We start from the raw sequence: 26,303 nt of genomic DNA, 5'->3' as shown, positions 1-26,303 counted from the left end.
TCTTCCAATTCTCCTCCCAAAATATCTTTTTCTTCCTGACTCCTAACATGTTATACAAACACGAAGTTAAGATAACAGAGCTTTGTTCCATTCAAACCAGTAACCTCAATGTCCTTCTTGTAGTGAGGGGCCCAAAACTGCACACAGCATTCGAGGTGCAGCCTCATCAGTGCTGAGTACAGGGGCACGATCACCTCCCTACTCCTGCTGCCCACACTATTGCTGATACAGGCCAGGATGCTGTTGGCCTTCTTGGCCACCTGGGCACACTGCTGGCTCATGTTCAGCCGACTGTCGACCAGCACCCCCAGGTCCTTTTCTGCAGGGCAGCTTTCCAGCCACTCATCCCCAAGCCTGTAGCGCTGCGTGGGGTTGTTGTGACCCAAGTGCAGGACCCGGCCCTTGGCCTTGTTGAACCTCACACAACTGGCCTCGGCCCATCAATCCAGCCTGTCCAGGTCCCTCTGCAGAGCCTTCCTGCCCTCCAGCAGATCAACACTCCCACCTAACTTGGTGTTGCCTGCAGCCTTACTGAGGAAGCACTCGATCCCCTCGTCCAGATCACTGATAAAGACATTAAACAGAGCTGACCCCAATACCGAGCCCTGGGGAACATCACTTGTGACCGGCTGCCAGCTGGACTGAACTCCATTCACCACCACTCCTTGGGCCCGGCCATCCAGCTGGTTTTTTACCCAGTGAAGAGTACATCCCTCCAAGCCATGAGCAGCCAGTTTCTCCAGACGAATGCTGTGGGAAATGGTCTCAAAGGCTCTACTAAAGTCTAGGTAGACGACATCCACAGCCTTTCTCTCACCCACTAAGTGGGCCACCTTGTCAGAGAAGGAGATCAGGTTAGTCAAGCAGGACCTGCCTTTCATAAACCCATGCTGACAGGGCCTGATCACCTGGTTGTCCTGTATATGCTGTGTGATGGCACTCGGGATGATCTGCTCCATCAACTTCCCTGGCACCAAGGTCAGGCTGACAGGCCTGTAGCTCCCCAGATCCTCCTTCAGGCCCTACTTGTAGACGCCATCACATTTGCTAACTCCAGTCAACTGGGACCTCCCCGGTTAGCCAGGACTGCTGGTAAATGATGGGAAGTGGCTTGGTGAGCACCTCCGCCAGCTCCCTCAGTACCCTCAGGTGGATCCATCCAGCCCCATAGGCTTGTGTGTGTCTAAGTGGTGTAGCGGGTCGATGACTATTTCCCTTTGGATTATGGGAGCTCCATTCTGCTCCTCTCCCTGTCTTCCAGCTCCGGGGGCTGGGTACTCAGAGAACAACTGATCTTACTACTGAAGACTGAGGCAAAGGTGGCATTAAGTACCTCATTCTTTTCCTCCTCCTTTGTCGCTGTGTTTCCCCCACACCCAATAAAGGATGGAGGTTCTCCTTAGCCCTCCTTTTGTGGCTCATGTTTGTATAGAAACATTTTATATTGTCTTTTACAGCAGCAGCCAGATTAAGTTCTGGTTGGGCTTAGGCCTTCAGATTTTCTCCCTGTATAACGTCACAGCATCCTTGTAGTCCTCCTGAGTGGCCCGCCCCTTCCTCCAAAGGTTATAAACTCTCCTTTCCCCGCCCCCCTCCCCCCCCTCAAGTTCCAGTCAAAGCTCTCTGTTCAGCCAGGCCGGTCGTCTTCCCTGCCAGTTCGTCCTTTGGCACATGACAAACCAGTAATAGAGGATGACAAGCAGAGCTCCCCAGCAAGGTACCTGCTGAAATAACTGCTTTGTACAATATGGCATGGCGATGGGATCCACCCTCTGGAGATGGAGCAGCAGATTCCAGCTGGAACACCTCCCCTTAGGCCCCAGCCTATCCATTTTTTTCTTCCTTACATACCCATGCAGTGCCTGTCTCTTGCTCTGATGGCCTGACCAGACATAAACATGCAACCAGACATGACCCAGATCAGAGCAGCAGCTCCGGGGCAGTAATACGCATCTGGTCCAGCTGCTCAGGAAATGTTTGCCCTACAAACAGCCATGCCCCATCTCCCCTGGGAGGAAGACCCCAAAGACCTAATCCAGCCAAAGGACTGCAAACTGGAACCAGGTGTTAGAAGGAACTTCAGTGGATTACAAAACAAAACCAAAAAAACCCTACAGAGCTCACAACTGCCAAAAATCAGTCTCCAGAAGATTTTTCCAGAAGGTTTGGATTAACAGATAAAATTAGAACAGTACCATTTGGTGCAGTAGGTGGTGACCAGACACCGAAGTATTTTGGCAGATATTCCCGCAGCTCCAGAAGAATGCTGTCGCAACAGTCAGAGTCATAAACCTGAAATAAATTAGGGAGGGGTGGAGAGATCATCAGTTTAAAACATTCATTTTATACTTCCAGTTGTCCCATAATTATGGTTTCTTACAGTCTTTGTTTTCATATGTTCAAGCTTTCTACTTCACATTTAAAAGACATACAAGATGAAGCTGATAATTATCACAGTCCTTTCCTTCAAATTTTAAAGCAGGAAATATGCACCACCTCTAACCAAGCACAATTTACAGCTTAACTTGAATAAAATCTAAATTATAATTGTTAATATCGAAGCCTATTTAGTGAAAAGGGTGTTCTCCCATCCCGTATCCAACTGAAGCTTTTTATTAAGTTATATCAGTTAAAGTATACAAGCTCAGACTGAATAGTATTTCCTCATTTCCTCCAAAACAACTCATCCTGTAACTGCATCACAGACACTGCACAATTCAAATATATTTCTTTTCATTTGTTTTAACGCTTTCAATGTTGTTTTTTCAACTTCTGTAAGAAAAACAAGAACAGTCTGGGAATAGCAGCTGGCCTATATTCCTGAAGGAGTAATTCTTTGCAGAGTTAAAACAAAGCCTTGGAGACTATCTGCTATGGAACTGTCACCAGTTTGCAGTCTTGTTGTAAGAGGGTTTCAAAACTGTTTCATTGACCACGTTCCTCCCTACCCATCTGGTTACAGACACAGGGGACAGCCTACAGCACAGTTCAACGTGCTTTGCAGACTAAAAGATCTATATCCACACAATTACAGGTTACAATGATTATGACCGCATTTAGTAACCATCTCATCCTAATCCCCTTGCAATTATCCTAGTTCTGATGCTACCAGGCTTGTGTCCTGTCCCTCAGCCCTGCAGCAGCTGCACAGCAATACCCACAGGCGCTGCACACGAGCGACCAGGGCAAGCTAATAGTCCTGCTTTCGCTTCAGTACGCAACGCCCAGGAGCGCAGTCAGAGCCCGCTGCAAAGTCAGAAGCAATGTAAAAAATTAAGGAGCTAACAGAGCTCTGCAGATTTGGCTCATCTTATTGCTTCAAGATCCACATTTAACCACGGTGGGACAGTATCTTGTGGTGGAAACTACAAAGGGTAGGAATTGCAAAATACACGCCTTTAGCATTCTAATACTAACGCATCTAGGGAGGAAAAAACCCCAGACCTGAAGTCCAGCTACTATTTTAGAGCATCAAGGCAAGCCTCAGCTATGATCACTGATGCCACGTAACTCTAGCCAGAGCCTCACACAGCAGCAGAATGTTAAAATTAGTCAATGCCGGTTTGTGCTAAATTTAGATTTCATTGCAGAAACCTCAAACAGGGCAAACTCAAACCACCAAGTGTGCTTCAAACACACGGCGTTGTTCCGCAGCCCTTTATGCGCATCTAATATGGGGCTCTGGGCTTGTACCAGCCATCATCCTGACACCTTTATGCCAGCACTGTTACTGGGCAGTGACTGAGGTGGTGAGAACAACCAAATCCACTCTGACTTTACACTAGAGTATTTAATTTGACCCATTCTTTTAACTAGCTCACAGTTAAGTCCCATTTTAAAGATCCTGAGGAGGCTGAACCCTCAAAGCCCAAACCACACAAATATGTGCACAGCATGATGCAAAACACTGATGTACGCCTACTGCCGCACCCTCTACCACCACTGTTGCTATCTTAAGCGTACAAAAGTTGCTGGGTGTGTATCTTAGAAGTCACAGTGTCACAAGACAGGGCACTGATCTCTCTTCACATGTCCTCGTTTGACAAGCTAGCATCACCTCCAAGGACTACAGGTAATTGTATATCTAGGCCTGGTTTTCCTCCATGTTAACACAAGCTGCTATGCTGATACTCCTGTGCTTCAAGACAAAAAAGTCTTGCTTGTCCCTGGGATCAAGGGGGACAGTGGCTGCTGTTTATTTATGCAACATTTCTTTGCTAAGCTTCAGACGTTGCCAGAAGACAGTGCTTTCCCCAGAAGACTGCAATGTAGCTTGATCTTACTAGCTTAAGGAAGGAAAAAAATAATTAAGGGTGGGAGCGAGGACAGAGAGAAAGATTAGCACCATGCAGATGCTGAGGCACAGACCCATCCACTGCTATCTTTTATAAGAGAGTTCACTGTTCCCCACCGTACAGACAGTTGTTTCTGGGCCAGGATTCCAAGCACTGACTGGCGGAATTACTTCATGCTGTGAGTATTTTCAGACAAGTAGTACAAACCCAATTTTTGTTTACTGTAGTAGTTTACTATCATAGCACCTCATAGCAAAGGCAGGGAATTGCACTGCACCCAGCACAAATACCCTTCTCCCAGGTGAATTTAAGTGAATTAAGCAAGTGCCATGTCAAGAGACCACTTCCATTTTACAAAGAGACACAGTACTCTTGCTTTGACTGACTTTTTAATCACCAACATTAGGTGATTAAACTTAGCAAACTATGCTAAACTGTCTATTTCAAACAGTAGGATACAATAAACTGTCTATTTCAAACAGTAGGATACAATAAAGATACTTGGGTAATTTATAATGGGGTGTAATAGCCCGAAGTCACAGCCAAATGGGGAAGAGAGCTCCAGGAGCGATATCTTCCAAGTAGGCTATCCTTTAACACACTGCTATAAGACATTCTAAATGGAGACAAACTAACAGTAATGCATTGTTCAGTATTGTTACTTCGGCATAACAGAACTAAGTACATTATTTCTGTCCCTCAAGAAGTTATCTTGCTCCCAGAAACAGTAATAAACTCCCCTCATAAGTTTAACCTAACATACACAAAACACTTATTTGACCTTAATACAGACCTCAAATCTCAGCCTATAATGTATTTGCATGTCAAACAAGAATAAGCACTCAGTTAATAAAGATCAGAGGAAGTCATTTGGTATGGGCAAAGCAAGAAAACCAGACATTTTAGGAATTATGCTCATTCCTATGCAGGAGAGAACCACTTCTGCTCATTAGAGAGAGGCCTTGTGAATGTCACCCATTCCATGTGCATTTCTTCCATTTCATACAACCTGGGAGCAAGTAACACATTTAAACACCATTCAGAACGCCAAATATAAACATATACATGACAATACCATCCCTAAAATTACACAGGAAATAAACCGTGCACCTCATGCTCCACAAGGTAGCACTACAGATATTGTTGGAAAACTCATGGAAGAGACAGGTTATCACTTAACCCAGAACAACCTTTAGAAATAAACCATTATATTTTTACTTATATCAGCAATATTCCAATTTCAGTTCAAGCAGCTGCGCCTTTAAATGTAACAACAGGTCCATTTCTCCAGGGTGCACTGACAAATAGAAGTTATTTCTGCTTTACTGGTAACTGTACATAACATCTTCATCCAACAAATCAAGAGCTGCAAAACAATTCAGGGTCAGCTCAGCCAGGGGAGGTATCCATTCTATGTATCACAGGCAACGTTCTTCCAGCAGCACAAACTGGAAACACAAAATTAATAACTGTTGGGCTTAAAAGCAAGTAAACAGGATGCTGACATTTGGAAAGCTCACAACATGACCACTACGAATTACAGCAACTAACTCATAGGAAGAATATGCCCCAGATATGTCCTGTGGCAGCTCAGATAGTCTAACAGACACCATGAAGTCATAATTTCCAGTTACTCAGGACTTTTTAATTCAGAGGCAAATTTACCATCCCTTAGTTTTTAATCCAAAGTACACTCTGTTTGTTTTGGTAAGTCTGATCCAAACAGATTCATCTGTTTTTCAATGCAAACAGGGGCTGCTTGACAGAATGGGAATGTTGTTCTTATTTAAAGCACCATGACATTCGGGGGTTTTTTTTGTTTTCCAAAGATTAGCTAAGTGTATAAATGACAGAGGAAGGGTAAAACAAATGTTTAAATTTCAACAGGAAACTAGTTCTGGCAGTACAGACCTGTCTTCAATTGTCCCGATGAAAAAATATCACTTTGACAGAAATGTAGTCTAAAGAGAATCTTCTGAAGTATATAAAAGAGTTGATTTAAAAGAATATATATTTTAAATTTGCATTTATTTCCAAGCTATTTGAGTAGAAAACTTCAAGTGCCAGAGTAGGCATGTCAGTCTGAACTATCACCTTTTCTTGTTGCCAGCTATTGTAAGTTGTCCCTAAGACAGTAGCACTACAGCTTGCAGAGTCTCAGGATCCACAACCAGCTGCCAACATCAGGCAGAGAATTCAGTTTCCAATGTGGTTTTTTGGGGGGGTTCTTGAGGGGTGGGTAGCAGTTAATAAGTCATGCGCTCAAATTAGCAAATGTAAGATTTATAGATGATCGTGCAACCTTAATTCCATCTCCCAGCGCTTATGCTTTGTATCACAGACTTTAATTACCTGAGCGCACACCGCATTTCCCTCTGGATGCCTACATCACCCACTTACACCAGGCCTTATACAAGGGCCAAAAAGACTGAGATTGAAACAGCAGCTGTGATTTTAGCAATTCATAACTGCTTGGCTTTCCAACTCCACTAGCCCTTGCTTCTTTTTCAAAGTAGTACCATCATGTTTCGACTTGTGTCTGCAGTACTTATTTCAACAAATACGACTGGAATTGAACCCACTCTGCTTATATTCAAAATATCTGATACCAGAGTAATTCCAAAAGTTAAATACATGTGAACACTGTTACACTGAATTGCTTATTTTAATATCCAATATATAGCGATGCTATACATGAAATTGTAATGATTGTTCTCATTGAAGATACCTACAGAAAGACAAAAAAAAAAAGCTTAAGACAAATCAGGACATATTCCCACAATCTGATAACGTAAATGGATTTTCAAATAAGAACGGTGCACACTTGTGACAACCATATCGTTTTCCCAGGAGTTGGGGGGAGAGGGAAACATAACAAGGAGCTAGCCATCTCACCTTCCAAAAAATGAAGGCTGTGAAAGTAAGCTTCAAAAATCTCCCAGAGAGGTACATACTTGGTCATGTTTATCAACCAGCCATTCTCCAACAATGCCAAAAAACCAGTAGGTGTTATTTTATCCACTTCCACACGTTTTACATAGTCAAATTTAGACTGACCCTCTCAAGATTTTCAGTCCCAGGCACGGAATCATCTTTACAAGAGGCAAAGCAAACCCTGATCCATTTCTGAGGATGTGGCAGAGCTTCAAAACTTCAGCAGACAGAAGGAGAAACCAAAAGGCAGCAGGCAGGCACAGTCACCAGCGATGCTGAACAAGTACCACGGTGGAGCTGAGAGTGAGAAGCTGCAGACGCCATACGCAGTAAGTCACTCTGAAATGGTCAGAGGTAAGTTGGGTAGAGACAGCCATCAGTCTCTCTTTATTTCCAATAACCTCTTACTACAGAAGCAAGGCAGGAAAGTATTTTGAAAGACATAAGCAGGTACCCAACCCTAACCCATCACAAGCAGAAAAGGGTTGTTTCCCTCTTCACAAGGCAGCAAACTCCCACCTCACCTTTCATTCCGGAAGATTCCTGGACAACTAAAGACTAACAACAAAGCAAGTTTAATTTACTTTACTCACACACCCCTCCAACTGCTGCAAGCCACCCAGCTGAGCACGGAGCAGGATAGGGGGCATCAGGGCCTTCTTGGTCAAGATTGCAAAATTAGAGATCGTGTTTTGTCACAAATCTGTTGCCACAGAACTGAGCTTCCTCTTGCCCTTCAGCCTATCCTAGGGTCACAATTCGCTAGTACAATCAGACGTTAAGTTCAGCTTCAACTACATAGGAGCTGGAACCTCCAAGGAACTTAAAAGCTCTTTGACATCAAAAATAATTCTTCTTTCAGGATGTGCAAAGCCTGATCCCTCAGGCACCACAGTCCAATTCATCTTTTTCTTAAAAAAAAAAAAAAAGCTCTTAAAGAAGATACCCAGGAAAGTGTAGGTGTATTTACAATAACAGCATCAACACCTGTTAAGCAGCCTCCTAATAGGTTACGAGACACTTAAGTGAATATAGTCCAAAAGTACACAGCAAAGTGCACATCAAGGTCTCTACTCCAGAACCAACATCCCTTTGGCTCAGTTATGTCAATGTGTGCATATGACAGACTAGAGCTGAATCCACATCAGGTACTTTCCACTAGAGGACAAAATAAAGAGTACCTAGCCTAAAAGAAATGGTTAAGACATACTACCATTGGTCATCTCATAAGGAAGTTTCAATTTTAACACACTAAATACTACTTCTCCCATTCTTACTTACTCTTCTTCCTTAGTTTGACAACCCTTACCATTCACCCAGTAGAGCTGTCCTCAAGTTACCCACTGCAAAAACTCAAGGTACCAGCAGCCAGAGAGATTCAGCAAATTTCAAGGCAAAACGTCAAGCCACGTTGCCAATTCGTACCTCCCTAGAAGAAGTATGGTACAACCAGTTTTCTCATCCATCTTTACAACTGTTGTGCCAGAAGAAAGCTCTGTTATTGCAATGCACAAAGTGGTGCAACATGAATACTGCTTAGCATTTCAAAGGAAGACATGGACCTGGTCAGAAACCACCACCTTGACACATCCAAATCCTCACAGATGCAAAAGCAAGTTGAACAAAGACAGCAGCCAGACTGTCTTCATACAAACTTCCTGCTCCAAGAAGATACTTTCTTTCAGAGCTCCAACTATTCAAAGTTCAAGCTTAAATTATCACTGAAAGAAGAGTGAAATGGCAGAACAATAGGACAAAATGGAAAATAAGTCAGTATGGCTGTCCCACTTTCTGAGAACATTAACAAGCATTAACCTTTGTTTCTGGAAAGCTATCTGATCACAGCTGAAGATTCAAGCTAGGGAGTGAGAGAGAACAAGGGGTGGGAGGAACCCTGAAGCAGTTATACTTAAATAGGCAAAATCTCATTTTACATTTCAAAGAGACAGAAAGGGCAACCAAGTCTTGACATATTTTGGGTTGTTTTTTTCCCTTAATACTGCAAGAGGCAGCCCTCACAAAGAATTTACTGCAACATTACCCTAAAGACGCAGTTTCACTGTAGTTAAAGTCAATCTGAGCCAGGGCTACCACAGTCATCCCCTTCCATTTTCATCCCCTCCCCTGCAGCAATGTCAGCATCCAGCTGGTCCCACGGCCTGCTGAGCACCTTGAGCTGCCTCACTGCCTAAGTGCCAGGCCAAGGCATCCTGGTTAAACCACCAGTTAAGTATATCTACCACCAATACCCCTGAAAAATAAAAAAATTACATGTTTATCTTCCTTTAAAAACACACCTATTTGTGCTCCCCTTAATTTTGACAATTTTTATTCATCTAAATTATTTCTATTTTACCAGCAACTATGTATTTTACCATCTCCTAGGATACCATGTTCCTTATTCCAGAATATTCAACTCCCACCTGCGCCAGGTGTCCAAAATTATCATTTCAAGGGCTACCCCACAAACAGCACATCAGATTTATAGTCTCAGTTTCTACATCACAAGCTCCTCTGCAGCAACAGGCTCTACTTGGTGATCAGAACATTTGCCAAGACAGAGGCAGCTAGTAATAATTTTTATTTTATTATTTTAATTATTTTTTTAAAATGGACAGAGAAGAAAGGCACCTATTAACAGGAATTTTCGTTGATGGATGACGATTCTGGGAAACTATGCAACATCTCCTTCCACAAGGACTAAAAATAACAGCCCGAAAGCTATTCTGATGTTTTCTACACAAGTAGAGGGGTTTTCAGTTGTTAGAGAAGATACACTAACATCAAAATAGCTGGTTTGTAATCACGAGAGGTATTTTTTTTTTGGTTTGCTTTGAATAATTAACTCTTTGGAGTCCCACCTACGTGCTTGCCTGTACAAAAGTTACAGAACCATCTATGAGCCCATACCTTCATTTCACTCACCAGTCTGCTGGACAAGCACAGTGGCTGTTGCTTCCCAGACCTACTAACAACCTCCTTGCTCACCACTGGCAAGAAAGGAAAGCAGCGATGCTAGCTTGTGCCAGAACACGGGAGCAGGAGGAGAAACCAAAAAAGAAGAGCAGTAATAACACCACAAAGAAACCTTAGGAAGTCTTTGATCAGTCTGCTCCAGTAAGGCAGAGAAAAAAACCTGGGTAAGTGGACCCTGTTACACTCAGGCATAGTGAGCCAAGTCATTTGTTTTGTCAAGAAGATTTTTTTTTTATATATATTTTTTTTTTTACATATATATACACACACACAAATATGTATGTGTGTGTATATATTTTTATATATATACACAGAGATATATTTATGTGTATATACACACACACGTGTATTCATATAATACACACAAGCACTCAGAAAATTAAATACTCAAAGACTGAAAAATAATTGCTACCAAACTGCTCCCTAAGTACTGGATATTACAGGAATTTTAACAAGCACAGTGCGACATTCAACATAATATTTAACAGAGTTTTTAATTTACTTATGGTTAATCTGATACCTGGCTGACCAAGAACACACTAAAACATTACATTATTTTCCACCATATTTACTAGTGATTGACATCTTTCCACAACATACACAGTCCTGGCTTTACACAATATTCTAATATTACAAGACTTTTTTTTTTAAATCTGGAAACTGGAATTCTTGCTTTCAGAGACTGAATTTATTTTCCTTTTCTTTCAAGGAGGCAACCTACACTTTCCTCAATCCCATACTGGCAGCCCACCAACCACATCTTTCTTTTAAATAAACTTATAATGCACGAAGTACTGTATTTTCTGTATAACCCAAACATACCTTTAGTAAGTTTATCCATATTCTGAAACATTCATGACTGAATTGAAGTTTAAATAATATTTGATCCAGCCTGAAAAAAAGTCAGTGCTTGCATGACCTGCTAGCATAGCAGGAACACTGTACTGTAACTTAATCCAATTTAACATGTGGATATGCACATTTAAACAATGCATTTTTGCTTTATTTCCTACCCAGATCTACTCTCAGGAAGAAATCTTCTTCAAAATCACATTGATAAGAGAACCGGATTTTTCTTCTTGCTTATGTACACAGCATGGACTGTAGACTACCCAGTCTATAACCTACTCCACCCCGTAGTTCCCCGATAGCACCAAATTGTAATAATGGCCTTTTACTGTCTCCTTTTATGAAGTTTTCTTAGATTTATTAAAGCAGGTTGTAGTTTATTCTGTGCACACAGTACACAAGGAGCACGGGGAACAGATGCCCACCAGACCTTCTACTGCGTGGTGCATCCCTTCCAAACTTGTTTTTGCTACACAGTGCAAGAATTGCAAAAAGCTGCCACACTTTTAAAGTCATACTGTCCTGGTACAGTAGGCTTTCAATCATTTAATAGTGATCTGAAGTACAAGAAAGTGACTGTTATAGGACAGTAGTAAGAACTCAGCAGATTCTTAGACCTACACTTCATCCTTCATCTCTCTTAGACAACTCCTAATGTGAAAAAGATCTGAATACAAGCTGCCCGTATTTCACAATTTGGTCAAAAAGCCATTTTCTTCTCATTAGCTGAGGAGTACTGCATGTCCTTCCTTTTATTACAGTACTTCTGCCCAGGCTCATGGTCTAAAGTACAGAGTGTGAGGCAATTTCACACACTGGTTTGGGAACTTAAATTTGCATATTCCTCAGCAAAACAGAATCCTTCCCAGACAAGTTTCTCAGCAGGAGGAATGATGCCAAGGGCAGAAATGGATTGTATCAGATGTGCTGGCTACGTTTGCAAACAGGTAATCCAAATGCTTCAGTACGGCTACCTCTTCTGGAGGTGCAGCAGATCTGGATGTACCAGAACGAGACATGGCCAAAGATAACCTCTCAGGATGCTGAGCTACAGCTTTGAACGCAGTAGTAATGAAAGGTTTGGGCAAGGCACTTCATCCCCAAAGTCAGATGTTAAGAGAACTGTGCACCCTATTTCTCCAAACTTTGTCCATACAAGACTGAAAATCAGAACCTTAGCTGGAGACTTGATCATGGGATAAGGATATTTTGGTACACAATAGCAGCACGATGGCCATCATCCACTCCTTTTTCAGTCAAGCATAATCATCTAAATCAAGACTATAAAACCAGTTAACTGCATTTACAAAATAGGGCAATTCATCCTGAAGCAAGACATACTTTGCCTCCCCAATCCCTTTCCTTTTCCGTCACTAGCAGAGAACAGTTTACAGAACACAGGCTGCCTTATCGTGATTTGTGCTGTATAGGCTGAAAGGGGACTGAGCCTTATGAGTCAGTTCTTGCAACTCTATGCAAAAGCTTCCAGGCCAAAACACATCTTTCAGGCTGCTGGCTTGATGTTATGCCATGGAGGGGGAGGGAAGTCACCAGAAGTCTTCTGCACTGCCTGAAGCTGCTTGAATACTAATTAAAATGAGACAACGCAAACAAGAAGAAAGCATCAAGCAGTAATGAAAAGCCACAGCACAGGAGTAGTGACAGGTTATTGAAAATGAAATAAATAAAACAGTAAGGAGAAGATTATTGATAATAGTCCGAACAGGCGTACTTCCTGCACATTTGTCCTCTGTAACCACAGAAGCACAAGGAAATACGGCTTCAGGAATATTAATGTAATTGGGTCTTCACTAACACATTATCCTCTAGTCAAACTCAAAAGACTGTTACAAGAGAGACAGCAAAAGTTGCACAAACAATATAAACTCTGCCTTACGTCAGGCTGTAGAATGAGTTGTTAGTAAGTTGTTTAGGGGAAACAAAGCTGAAAGATGTCACTGCCCTGTTGAAAGCTACATTAGAATGCATCCAACAAAAGTTCAGATCAATTGTGCAGGCAACGATGAAACCATGACTTCCTAGCTTTCAAGTGCCTGACTCTCACCTAACTAATGTAAATCTTTTTACATGCTGGAGCTATTTGTGTCTCTTACATCCTGGCTTTGTTTTCAGGACACGTAACAAGAGTGAAAAACAATTTTGGTTATCTACAGCGGTAACAGCTTCCTTGCATTCATATTATATGTCAGCAGGGTTTGAACCCTGAACTTTCAGACTAATACTACAGCAGTTAACAGAGCTGTCATTAATTGGCGATAGGTAGAAGATCTGTTATCCAGAACAGCCAGATGACTAGCCCAAATATCTTTCCCCAATGTTACATGGGGTGAACCAGCTCCCTTGGTTCCCAAGCACTGGGATCGAGGCAGAAGGTTGCCTGAGCTGAGCTGGGACTGGGAGAACCCCATCCACCTTTTCATTCCAATTCCCCCAAATTACCCTTTCACTCTGGGACAAGTGCACCTGAGAATTTGTTTAAGACTTGTGTTACAACAGCCATGGAAACTTTATAGTATTGCAGGTATGTTACCTGGAGCCGTGCCTCGGCAACATCATAAGACCCAGCCATGACAATGCTGACACGCAGCCACTAGCAAAGAGGGGAGAAAAATGGTAAGCACTGGAAGTTATCCATGCTGCAAAAGCTTTTTCAGGACTGTTTTCAGCCGGCAGGATGAGGAGAGAAGGTGTACTAGTCATACCCCAAGCACCACGCAGTCACTGTAGCAGAGCAGAAGGGCAATCCAAATAAAAGTTTACAGAAACATTTATTGATCTGTTAAGCATAAAATCACAGTTTATTAGCTACTGCATTAGCAACCTTTAAGACTTCAGTATGCCATGCTCAGAACAGGTACACACAGTAACACAGGTTTACAGCCCCACTGAGCGGATGTCAGAAATCATAAGTGAAAAAGCTGCCATTTCAGAACAGTTCAGCAACCTTCACTTGTTCTGTTGAACATAAGAAACACTCCATCTCTTAGTGCTAAACACGCAGCTCGTAGGAAACTGTAGTCACAAAGGTAACCTCAACAACTGTAAATTCTCTCTCAGTTTTAAACACTCACAGCCCAAGCTCTGTCCTTTTGTGCCCGCAAAAGCAGCTGCCTGACATTCCAGCTTCCTTCCCCTCTTCAGGGCACCAACAGGACAGTAGTTTCTGCAACGCGACATTCTTGACATGACAAATTAAGAAAAACCCTTTAAGAAAAACCCTGTGCTGAAGAGGACAGCTCTTAAATAGGAAGAGAGCTATGCTAGCATACAGTGCTCTTGCATACAGCCTGACACGTCTGAGACAAGAGCTCGGTACCCAGCTAAGCAGGGAGGTTTTACCTTACACTGACTGCACTAACCTTTTCAAAGGATGCTTTTCTCACACTTCCCAACTCATCTGCCAGAGGACATCACCATAGCAGGGCTGATAAGCTTCTTCCCTTCCCTCTCCCAGCACTTCTGAATTAAATCAGACTGTTTCAGCATGTACAAATGCACCCTGGCATAAAGCTGGATGAAGCCAAATACTAAACCACACCAAGTAGTAACCTGCTTTTGTGGATTTCTCCGTATGCATGTGTAGGCAGCCTACCATAAACGTATACTGCATTTTACCAATTTATTTTCTCTAATGGAAATGGGTCACTACTACATAATAAATTACACTACATTCTCAAACACTATTTTCCTGTTTTCATATCTCTCTACACTGCTCCCTCCCAAAGCTCTTTTAAAAGCAGTCCTTCAGAATGCCTCTGCCTACACATTCTCACTGTGTATTTCCATTGGATGGAAACAAATGATCACCAGTGTAGATAGTCCTTAAAAAACCACAACCCTTCTACTGCAATTTTTTTCATTCTCTTGCTGCTCATACCTATTGAAAACAAACCACTCTGTAGCTATTTAAGGTTAAAAAAAAAAATCCAAATTTTTTTACCCAGGTAAGGATACCAGAAGACCTGGTAAAACACTCCATGGCTAGGCAGCCTATGTTTCTAAGAAGTTCATGCCCTCAGGTACAGGAAGGGAGTTTGCAGGAAGAAAATTAAATTGTTATTATTTTGATTTGATAATTACTCATATTTACAGAACTCAATAAAGTGGACATTACCACTGGAATGTCACACTCCAATGATAACTTAAGTAATACATAGTAAGTTATTAACAATGACAACAACAGCTCATTGTTCTACTACATTTTATCATAGAAGGTATTCATGATAATCTTATCATACTCTTTTTTCCTCTCCCTCATAACACAGAATCACGGCAAGCCATTACCAATACTATTTAACATTGTTGACGGCGACATGGAGAGTGGGATTGAGTGCACCCTCAGCAGGTTTGCCGAGGACACCAAGCTGCGTGGTGTGGTTGACAGGCTGGAGGGAAAGGAGGCCATCCAGAGGGACCTGGACAGACTGGAGAGGTGGGCCTGCGCAAACCTCATGGAGTTCAACAAGGCCAAGCACAAGGTCCTGCATCCAGGTGAGGGCAACCCCAAGCACAGATACAGGCTGGGCCATGAGTGGATTGAGAGCAGCCCTGAGGAGAAGGACACTTGGGGGTGCTGGTGGATGATAGGATGAACATGAGCCAACAGTGTGCGCTCGCAGCCCAGAAAGCCAACCATATCCTGGGCTGCATCAAAACAAGTGTGGCCAGCAGGTTGAGGGAGGAGATTATGCCCCTCTACTCTGCCCTCGTGAGACCCCACCTGGAGTGCTGCATCCAGCTCTGGAGACCCCAGCACAACAGACATGGAGGTGTTGGAGCAAGTCCAGAGCAGGACTACCAAGATAGTCAGAGGGTTAGAACGCTTTTCCTACGAGGACAGGCTGAGAGAGGTGGGCTTATTCAGCCTGAAAAAAGGCTCCGGGGAGACCTTATAGCGACCTTCCAGTACCTGAAGGGGGCCTACAAGAAGGCTGGGCAGGGACTTTTTACAAGGACCTGCAGTGATAGGATGAGGGTCAATGGTTGGAAGCTGGGAGAGGGCAGGTTTAGACTAGATACAAGGAAGAAGTTCTTCACCCTGAGGGTGGTGAGACACTGGAACAGGTTGCCTAGGGAAGCTGTGGATGCCGCTCCCTGGCAGTGTTCAAGGCCAGGCTGGACAGGGCTTTGAGCAACCTGGTTTATTGGCCATGGCAGGGGGTTGAAACTGGATCATCTTTGAGGTCCCTTCCAACCCAAACCATTCTATGATTACCCCATCAGTACAGAATGACACGTATTGCTGTAGTAGAGATACAAATTTGGTTTACTTGGTGAAATAATCCCTTAAGAAAGAAGACCTGTATTCAGAGAGTGGGTTGTGGGGTTTTTAACTGCTAAATTGAAAATATACTAACAGTAAAACAGAAAGGTAACCTAATGGCAGTCTGATTCCAGTTTTCCACTTTGACAGAGACCTGTGAAATTCTTCAAAACTGCCAGTTGCCACCAACTTAGCAGGTTTCAGATCATTGTTAGTATTTTATACTACAGTGTCTTGCTTAAGTTTCCATTCCAAAATGGAAGCCCATTTTGTTTGGGCTCTACCAGTGAGCACTCAGCTTCATGCTCAATAGAAAATAATCCAGCAATATCCAGAGGAAAGAAACTTCTGATGATTTGCTGATGCAGGCTATGGCCCTCTGTCATGTTTACACATCCAGCTGAAGGCAAATCCAGCAGTTTCAGAAGACAAGACTGCCTTGGCCAGACAGAAGAGAATATCTGCCTGGTATCAGGTTAAATATATCAGTTATAGTCAAACGTCTCTCAATGCCTCGTTATCTTCTATCATGACACATTCCCTGAAACCTTCAGCTCATGAGCACTCAGACTGCTTGCTGAAATACTGCTTCCTGGTCACTGCTGGTTAGTGGAAGACAATTCTGCCTCACATCTGTGATACCTGCTCTCCAGCTGACTTGTGCGGCTGAATCTGAGACATCCTCATCTTCTTGCTACCATAAACAACAGAGGTTCTCAATTACTTCAGCTGAGGAGGTTTGCTCTACCCATAAGTAAACACCCCACTGTTTCTGGCTCAGGTACTAGAGTACTAATCTGAATTCAGGCCAGGATAAGGTAGCATGCAGTAACTGATCTATCACTACAGACAAAACAGTTATAAGCACACAGGAAAACAGAGGTGCAGAAATGAAAACAAAGTCACAATTAATCCACATATACTAATGGGTAATATTTTGGTTTAATCTTATCAACAGACTGTCTAGTCCTGACAAAGCGACAGCCTGGGATTCATCAGTCTTGTTATCACTTGTTTCGTTTCTGCACTGTTTCTCACCATCTCCTGTACCTGACTGCCTTGTAAATAATCCCTTGTCTCAAGAAGTGGTAAAATTCTCCTTCCCCCATTCTCTGAAGGCTCCATTAGCCTACTCCAAGGTGATAACACCTCTTTTGATTATAGACCACAGGATGCATTGCGCCCAGGCACCAAAACAGGGCAGTCTTGCTGTTGTTCCCAATGGTTATCTGTTCAATCATTAAAACTGACAGAAGACTACCAACACAAGGAAGTTTTGCTGTCTTTTAAATAATCAGTTCATCGATGTCCAAAAAGTACCAGCAGGGCACAAGGTAAATGGTAAAAAAGGGGAAGAAAGGCCTTTCCCTCTTGGCAGCAATGAGGTATTTTATCAGCTGAAGCTGTATGTGAAACCATACCTGACACTGAACCTCACAATCTGCAGTAATACTCATCTTGTAACAATCACATGTAGTGCTTAGGTGTCTATATCCCACATCACATGGCTCTTGCCCGAGAGCAAGATAGTAATCATCGAGTAGCAACAAATCCCCAAGACCTTTCTCCTGTACTTTCACCTACATAACACACACGCGTTTGCTCTCCTCCCCTTCTCCCACAAAAAGGCATTCTAGTTCACGCATAACTAATTGCATATATACCTTTGCTTTTCTCTGTTATTTTTCAAGAATTGCCCAACCCCTTTCCCAAATGGCTTATAACAAAAAAACCTGAGTGTTGGAAATGACCCCGCCAGGCCCTGGAAGACATAATTGCAGCTAACTTTGGAAGTTACTAGCATCGAGACCCAACCTCTTCCACTATGACATGGCATAGTAACAAGAGCACTAATACAGACCTCTTTCGCAAAGATTTTGCCCAGGGTCTTGATCACAGCTTGTCACGGGAGTCTAAGCAACAGGCAGAATGATAAAGCCTGTGCTGTGAACGGCTAACATCTAAGCAATGCTTAAGCTTTTAGACAGGGATAGCACGATACTGTCTGTACCGCAGGATTTCACAGAAGAGTAAGTAGCCTGGCACTTAAAGGAGTCTGTTCAAGCTTTCTCCTTCTACTGAAGAGTTACCGCTCAGGCTTTCTTAACCTCATCTAAATGACAGTCACTGAGAAACCTCAGAAAAATATTTACATTTAGATTTAACTGGCTCCCACTGAGGTCCTACTAATTCCAGAGCTGCTGTTTTGTCTAGAAGTCCCATCATGAGAATTGAGTAATGTTAGTATGCAAACACATTGTTCACTTACAGCATGCATGTTGCTTAGTCCATTTCAATGTGAGACATTTCCACAAAATACATAAGGTTTTTTGATAACTTAAATTAATATCCTTCAGGGGAGCGGAAGTAAGAAAAACAAACCAAACAACACAACAAAGAGAGGGTCTTGAGGCTCCTCTCCCATCCTGCATGAAGATTTCTACAGTTCTTCATACCTAATAAGCCATGGAAAGGGATGACATACCAAACTGGCATAAAAAACATGCAACGGACTATCGCGGGCAGGTAAGTCGGTAAGGGAAAGAGGCTCCAAAAACAGTTTACCGTCATAAAGCAACAAGCAACAGCTTTCCTGGTTTGTATTAGTAAAGTTACTGATAAAGCAAACTCAAGAGAAGCCATATGAAAAATACAACAAACTAAAGTTAAAACAGCTGGAGAGTTTCACTTTTTATTGACTTTTTAAAGGAGCTGAGTTTTAATACAGGGAACATTTTTAATACTGTGAACAGAACAATACTTCTAGGAATAAACCAGATTAGATGGAAGTGTAAGACATGCTAAATTTAGATGCAATCAATTCTGAGACACTCAGCAACATGAGAAAGATGGGATCAAACATACCACCTTTTAATCATAGATGGAGATAATACAAGGCTTTTCAATAAAATCTTAGATGCTGTGAAAACCCCACTGTCCCATGAGCAAATAAGCAAGCTTAAATCCTGTGAGTGAAGGCTGGGCATGAGGACAGACAGTGAAAGAGGAGAAAACTCTAGAGAGCCCACAGATACCATGACAGTGCTGTCAGTGACCTACCATTCAGACATTCAGGTTGCACTTTCCCAACCACAACAATGAGGATGTACTTCTACAGGAAGCACACTCATCACCTCACCTACAACAACCCAGCTCCCTCCACGCTGCAGGACCCTCACCTTGTTGTAGAACTCCTGCTCCCTGGGACCGCGAGGTGGTGGCTGCAGCTGCTTTAGGACAGTCCCATCTGGATGCTGCAGTATACCTGGAAAAGAAGCACTTCCTTCAGAGCTTAGTTTTAAAAGATACAGCTCTTTTTTTTTTTATCCCTCCTCAGAAATAGCAAATACACCATCAGGGACAGCCTGTTTGAACAGTTGTGCTGCTTTCAGCACGCGCACAGTACAGTGGAAACTGGCAGCTCCTGCACAAAACCCTTAGCAGAGGTTTGCTTGCATTCCTCTTTTTCTAGCCATAAGATGATTTCCTGGGTCTAATTCTGCTCAAGGCCAACACAACACTGGGATTTGACATTAAAAGTTCCACCTAAAAAAACATTAATTCAGCTATGGAAGATTACATAGACACTCCCTTTTTAAATAACAGATAAGTTGTTTTACCAACAATGCCAAGAATTTAGAGGAGTTAGTACCAAGTGTAATGAATTTCTCATTAGCTAAAATAGAGATATATGTCCTGTGAATGTATTTCTATACTAGTGGCATTGAAAGAGCACTTCCATATTACTAGAAGTAACACCCCTATAGCACTCCATGCTAACCAGATGCTACTTCTCTTATCACCCATTACAATACAGAATTTCACCTCGGCCAGGCAACCACCTTCACCATGACTGCATTAAAAAAAAAACAAACCAAAATATCCTCCTGAAAGAGCCTTAATGATTCTCCAGTCAGCAATATTGCCAAGTAGCTGCATAAGAAATGCAGCTGAGTATCTGAGGGTACTCAAGAGATAGATACAGGCAAGAATGGAGAAAAGTAACTCCATCCCTGTGACATGTGCTCTAAGTTTCAAGATCATCAGTTGCAAGGGAGAAAGAAAAACCCACTTCCGGAAAAGAAACTTTCTCCTAGGATTTATCCATAGCCTTTTAGACAGTAACTTATTTTGCTTAGATGGGAAGCAAAAACGACAACTGTATCCAAAATAGATTCAGTCTTCAGCTTATCACTTGAGGAAATACAGTTAAACAAGCCAGGAGCTTTGTGTCCCAAAAAAAGTTTGCAGTTGGAACAGCAATTGTGTTTTCACCTTTCAGAAAGCATTATCTCTGAATGGGCTCTGTTGTGCCGCCTTGGAAACTAAACAATATCTTTAGAGCCTAAGATACTTACTTTAAAACAACCACCAGACTTAGAAAAGTTGTTTCATTAGTTGGCTCCGCCAATGAACAAAGAGTGGTTTCAAAGAGATGCATAAAACAGCTCTGGAGTCATGTTGCTTGCTGAAAGTTGCATTTTGTGTACTTTCCAGAACTCGAACAATATCACCACACAACAATGCACAGACTATCACAATATCTTCAAAACACAATAGCTTCTTCCCCTCGGCCCCGCACCCTTTTACACGTGCTAGGAACCACTTTGCAAAGTGCACAAAGTATTTGAATGGCATGCATGCTGAACGTGAACCACTAACCATCACAACATTAAAGAAAGGTTTTATAGCACATACTCCTCACAATCTGCATGTTGGCTCTGATGATAAGACAAGTAGACAATCTACAAGGCAGAAAGACCAGGCAAATATTCCTGGAAGTAGAACCCATACGCTATTGGATTGATACGTGTTACTTAAGGAGTTTTATATAACCTGACATTGCCTAAAATGCCCTCATCCTCTGGATTTCTTGACAGACTGGAGCACCTCTAGTAATGTAGCCATGACTGAGGCAGGCCTGGAAACCAAAGACTCATGTTTCAACACTCACCACGAACGCTGAAACTCCATAACCTTCCCTCTGATCTACAACAACAACGAGAGATACCATTACCTGCAGACCATACTCAATGGATATCGGTCATGGTTTTGTTCTAGGGTGCCTGGGGTTTTTCAACACAGACCGGTGGTAGTATTGTTTTAATATATGAATAAGCAATTTAACATCTCTGAATAGGTAGAATTATACCAAAATTAAAATTCTGAAATATCTCACAAATATTTCTCTATGGCTCTGCATGCAAAGCTTGCTAGCAGCCTGAAACTCAAATCTACTGCAAAAATAACCAATACAGATGTACGCACACTTCTAAACAAAAAAAACAACCAAACAAAAAAAATCACATCCAACCCACATGCTTCACTGAACTATAGACAAAACCTGTTCTGCACAAACACAGTGAACATTTACTTTAGAAAAGATCCTTTGTCCTCCAAGGGTATCTCACAAGGACTGACCAGTATGCATGTGCCACTTTAACCTTTGCATTGGGAAAACAGCAGCCAGAGTTAGAAGTTTTGTGATTTGCATGACCGAGCAAGTTACATTGAAAGAGACTGGCTCCTTTAGCTGCAGAATCCTGCTAACGGCTTGGGGACCTCCAGCACTTTGCAGGTACAAGCACCAAACCACGGCCAGGTGCAGGAGGCTCTGTAAGGTGGTGTATCCCATCAGCTCCTGTCTCTCTCCACCTGCCTACAGAACTAAACCACAACCCAAGGTGGTTACCTCACTTACTACACGATTTACTCTCTTCCAGGGGAAGCAATACCTAACACAGCATTCAACAATTGTAATGCCCAGAAGCTGAGGGTCTACGCGTACATGCAAGGAGACTGCTAGAGCCCTTTCTTTGCGCAGCGGTAACAGCCACAGGGAGCAAAGGGAAAATGGAAAGGTATTCAGGAGGGTGGGAACCCTGTGGCAAAGAAATTTTAAGGTGTACTTTAGCCAAAAAAAAAAAAAAAAAGTTAAAAAATACTTCTAATACCTTCAAGTCCTCTGCGTATTTGTATGTGGGGACAGAAGGGAAGTCGAGTGCAGCAGACAGCAGTGACACACAGAAGGAAGCTGGGCAGAACAAAGAAGGCTCTGAACTTGAATCAGTAAACAGCTCAGTACAACCTTCAAGGCACATTTGCCATGTTGTAAGCATAGCAATAGAGGTATCCCGACAAAAAGGCATACTGGTTTTATAGCTTTAGGCTTCTAAAATGCTAAAGGTTCAACGGGGTAGAAAAGGGCAGAACAGAAAATAGCAGGACTACTGTAAGAAAAGGCAGAAAAAGCAGCAGAGAAGGTAGAAGACACACAGGTCTCCTCACACATGCTTAAAGTTCTCACAGATTCTGACATACAGATTGTCTGTGATATTCCTTACCAGTGCTATTAGCAACTACATATATCCAAACATCTGGCCACTAGCTTCACAACAAAGACACCATGGGAAGCAGCACTGCAGAATTACACATGACCCTGTATCTTTAGCTTCTTGACTGCCTGCACTCCTACATACAACATCTGTAAAGAAATAAAATGAGAAGATTCAGTTACGAGAGCGCCATGAGTGCCACAGCAGCTCTGGTCTTCACCTAAATGCAAAACTCAGTTTCTAGGATGAGATCATCAACCACGGTGGTACCCCTGAAGGAAAGGCCTGGTCTTACTCATTGGATGTAGTGGAGCTAGCTTTACCTAATCCATTTGAGCTACAGCCACAATACAAAGGGTGTATCACAGTTGTCTTGATCCAACTGCAATAAAATTGACGTGCCAAAGGTGAGGCTGTCCCTGAAGCGAGACTTTTTTGCCTGATCCCACCCCATGTCATATGAACAACGAGGAAGATGTACAGCTCCAAGGATCCAACGCACATCCCTCAACATTTTATTGCACCGACTTCAGGAGGGGCAAGGGACAAGAATTACTTTGCTGTGGAGATTATCAGCAGCAAGTCATGCCATGGACGCAGGCTGTAGATAAGACAAACTCACAGTGCCATTAATGTTGTAATTCCAGTCACTGACGGTTGAAGGGGTTCTGAAGTTCAGCTCTTGGCTTATTCATCAGAGGCAGTTCCTACCTACAGGGTTCAAAGGCAATATGACAGAAGTACTCATTATAGCTGCTCTCAAAGGGCACACTGAGAGCTGAATGGATGTATACCTTACATTTGGCTCAGAGGCAGGAGCCACACCAAATGTGATGTCCTGGAAGGGTGAGAAATGCCATTTGGCAACATTAACTTGGCTGTGTGCTCTGGCAATGACCACTACCTATGTCAAACAGCACCTTCATCAGAAGAGCCAACACCTCACTCCTCAACCTGGAATTAAAATAGTAATTTAAAGCTAGCAGAGGCACGCTTCAAAAATGTTGTATGCTCACGATATTTGTACTGTCAACCATTGGTTCAGACTTACCTCAAATAAACAAGCAGCTAAGAAGTAACCCCTGGTTGGTAAATCGCTTACTAGTATTTTGCTGAAGTTTCTGGCAGCCATAGGTTTGGGGGTTCCCTTTAGATAAAGCATAGTTTCAACACACATTCTGAGGGTACCAGCAGGCTGTTACTTAACGTCTCACTTTTTTAAAGGTGCCTGTTAAAACGAAGCTGAACTGCAGAGGCCCTTTGGCTTAAAGGTTCCCGTTCGCTCTCCTGACGGGCCACTGCCATCTATGAAAACCACCAGAAGGCAGACACTCGGCACCTCTGCGCCCACAACCCGCACAGCCCGGTCGAGCTCTGCCAGCCCCTCCAGCCCTCAGAGGGAAGGAGCCACGGACCTTGGCCAGGGACCACCGAGTGACCACCTGACCCCAGCACCGACACCCCCGCCCCGCTGAGGCAGGCACCGATGGGACGAACAGGTGCTCGCAGCTCGGCCCGGGCGGCGGGAGCTCACCCAGAGGGGCGGGGAGCCCGGCCAGCCGCTCCTCAGGTGCTGTCTCTGTCCCCCTCCCGCCGCCGGCGAGCAGCTCACGCCTGTCACCGACAGCCCCTCACCGACACCCAATCCCCCGCCAACAGCAGAGCCGCCGGGTGCCGCCAGCGGGACGTGAGGGGAATTGAAGCCTCGCCGCCCCGTCACAACCAGGTCTGGAAGAATTCAGACAAACGGGAGGGCGCGGGTGACGGGGAAGCCCCTCACGGCCGGCCCGGCCAGCCGCTGCCCCCACCGCCCCCCTCCCCGCGCCCCGCCGCCGCTCACCGCCTTTATCCTTGCCGTACATGTGCCCGGCCACCTGGTGCGACAGCGGCACGCAGCCGTTCAGCCCCCGCCGCCGGCCCCCCGCCGCCGCCGCCGCGGGGCCCGGGGAGGCGCCAAGCGCCGGCTGGGCCGCGGCCTCCTCCGCCTCGCCGCGTCCGCCGCCCGCGCAGCGCCCGCGCCCGCCCTCGGGACGCCCCGCCGCGGGCGGCGCCAGCCGCGGGGGCTCCGTGGCCATTTCCCGGGGCTGGGGGGTTGGCGGCGGGAGGCGAGGGGCGGCCGCGCTGCGGCGGCGGGCGGGCCTCAGCGGGCGCTGCGTGCCGGGGAACGGGCGGCGAGAGCCCGCGGCTCCATCACCCCGCGCCGCGCCGCGCCGCGCCGCCCACCCCGCCGCTGAGGCAGCGACTGGCCGCAGCGCCGCCCCGCCCCGGACGCGGCTCCGCCTCCGCCGCCTGGCCCGGCACGGCCAGGCCCGGGGCAGGGGTTGCCGGAGCCGCGGTGGCAGCGGCGGCTGGGGCGAGGGATGCGGGGCCCTGCGGGTAGGCCGCGCCCGGGCCCCGGCGCCTCGGTGAGGCCGGGGCGGGCAGCGCCTGGGTTCGGCGGCCGCCTACGGAGGCAGCAAGGCCTAGCGCAGCCGCCGAGCGCAGGCGAAACCGGCCCCAACCCGCGGAGGGGCCGGTGACACCCACACCCGCGGGAATCCCTACGGCCCCCGATACGCCGGCAGACCCCGGGCCAGCGTTCTTCGGCTCTCCCCGGGGAGCGTGAGGCCGGAGCCGTCTGCTTGCAGGCGAGAGGCCATTCCCCCTCCGCTGTTTCTTGGTAACCAGAAATGCGCCCAAAATCCTCTTCAGCTTTGTACCGATTCTCCATCATGCCGAGGTTAGTTTTATTTTCTCACCAGTAGATCAGAGAGACTACAAGCGAGAGCAAACTGAAGCATGTAAATATCAGACCTTTAATGTGGGTAAGAACCTTTAAAGCAGTCCAGAACAGAGCCTTATCAAGGTCTGTAGGTGCTGGTCTTGCATTTGAGGCCCTGACACCAGATCAAAACTGGATAAGGGATTACTCGCTAATCTGAATTTGAACTCCCCACGAGTGGAGGAAGGCATGCACCAGCCCTGCATTCACTCACAGGACCCCAATGCCTGCTGCCTGGCTAGGAGACTTTACTGACATTTCTTTTCACTAGGGCATATATCAGCTCTATTTGTTAGCCTATAATTACTGTCTTTTAGCTGTTTCTTTCCTTTATAAAATTAGTTGATCTGCACTTTTGCCACGGTACCCGCCAGTATCAAGTCGTGTTTAGCATTAGTAGGGCACAGGAATGGGAAAACAAGGCTGGAGACAGAAAGATGAATTTTAGCAGCTATATGATGTTCCACGGGTTTTACAAAATACATGTATCAGGAATCAGCGTTGACATTAGAGGAACGACGATGCGGTAAACTCAGCTATTACTTGCCACATCATCCCCATCCCATAGCTGGGAGATGTGGCAGGTGGTTGGGAGAACTGGATGGTAATTTGGGGGATTTACTGGGGAAATTAAGTATCAAAGGAATAGGAAGGTCACAGGGAAAAATGAGAGTCTTGAAGAATGAGAAGAAGGAGCATAGCATATAAATCTATCTTTCATTAGTTCATTGTTCATGGAACAATTGGTTTCACTGTCTTCGTTGGGTAAGATGGGGAAGACAGTGGTTAATAACTCAGCAAGATGCTTTCTGAAGTAGCAAGGCTGCTCAGAAAACTTAGGTTTCTCCCTCCCGAATACCCCCTTCTCA

The 26,303-nt window shown here is 44.5% G+C and overlaps 1 protein-coding gene across 2 annotated transcripts in view; it reads right to left on the bottom strand.

Annotated features, from left to right (window-relative positions):
• IPMK (inositol polyphosphate multikinase) overlaps positions 1-24,748 on the bottom strand; it is a 43,689-nt gene extending 18,941 nt beyond the window's left edge. For both annotated transcript variants that reach the window (XR_015183528.1, XM_086466457.1), the window contains exons 1-3: positions 24,514-24,748; positions 19,518-19,603; positions 2,196-2,292 (exon numbers count right to left, since the gene is read on the bottom strand). Coding sequence is in view for 1 of the 2 variants with exons in the window: in XM_086466457.1 (XP_086322583.1) it covers positions 2,196-2,292; positions 19,518-19,603; positions 24,514-24,748 (418 nt within the window). In the remaining variant the exon portion in view is untranslated. The remainder of the gene's footprint in view (positions 1-2,195; positions 2,293-19,517; positions 19,604-24,513) is intronic.
• Between the last annotated feature and the right edge of the window lie 1,555 nt (positions 24,749-26,303).

Source organism: Leptosomus discolor, chromosome 6, assembly GCF_034619465.1.
Source record: "Leptosomus discolor isolate bLepDis1 chromosome 6, bLepDis1.hap2, whole genome shotgun sequence".
NCBI classification, from domain to species: Eukaryota; Metazoa; Chordata; class Aves; order Leptosomiformes; family Leptosomidae; genus Leptosomus; species Leptosomus discolor.
This window is presented reverse-complemented; position numbering and strand designations above follow the sequence as displayed.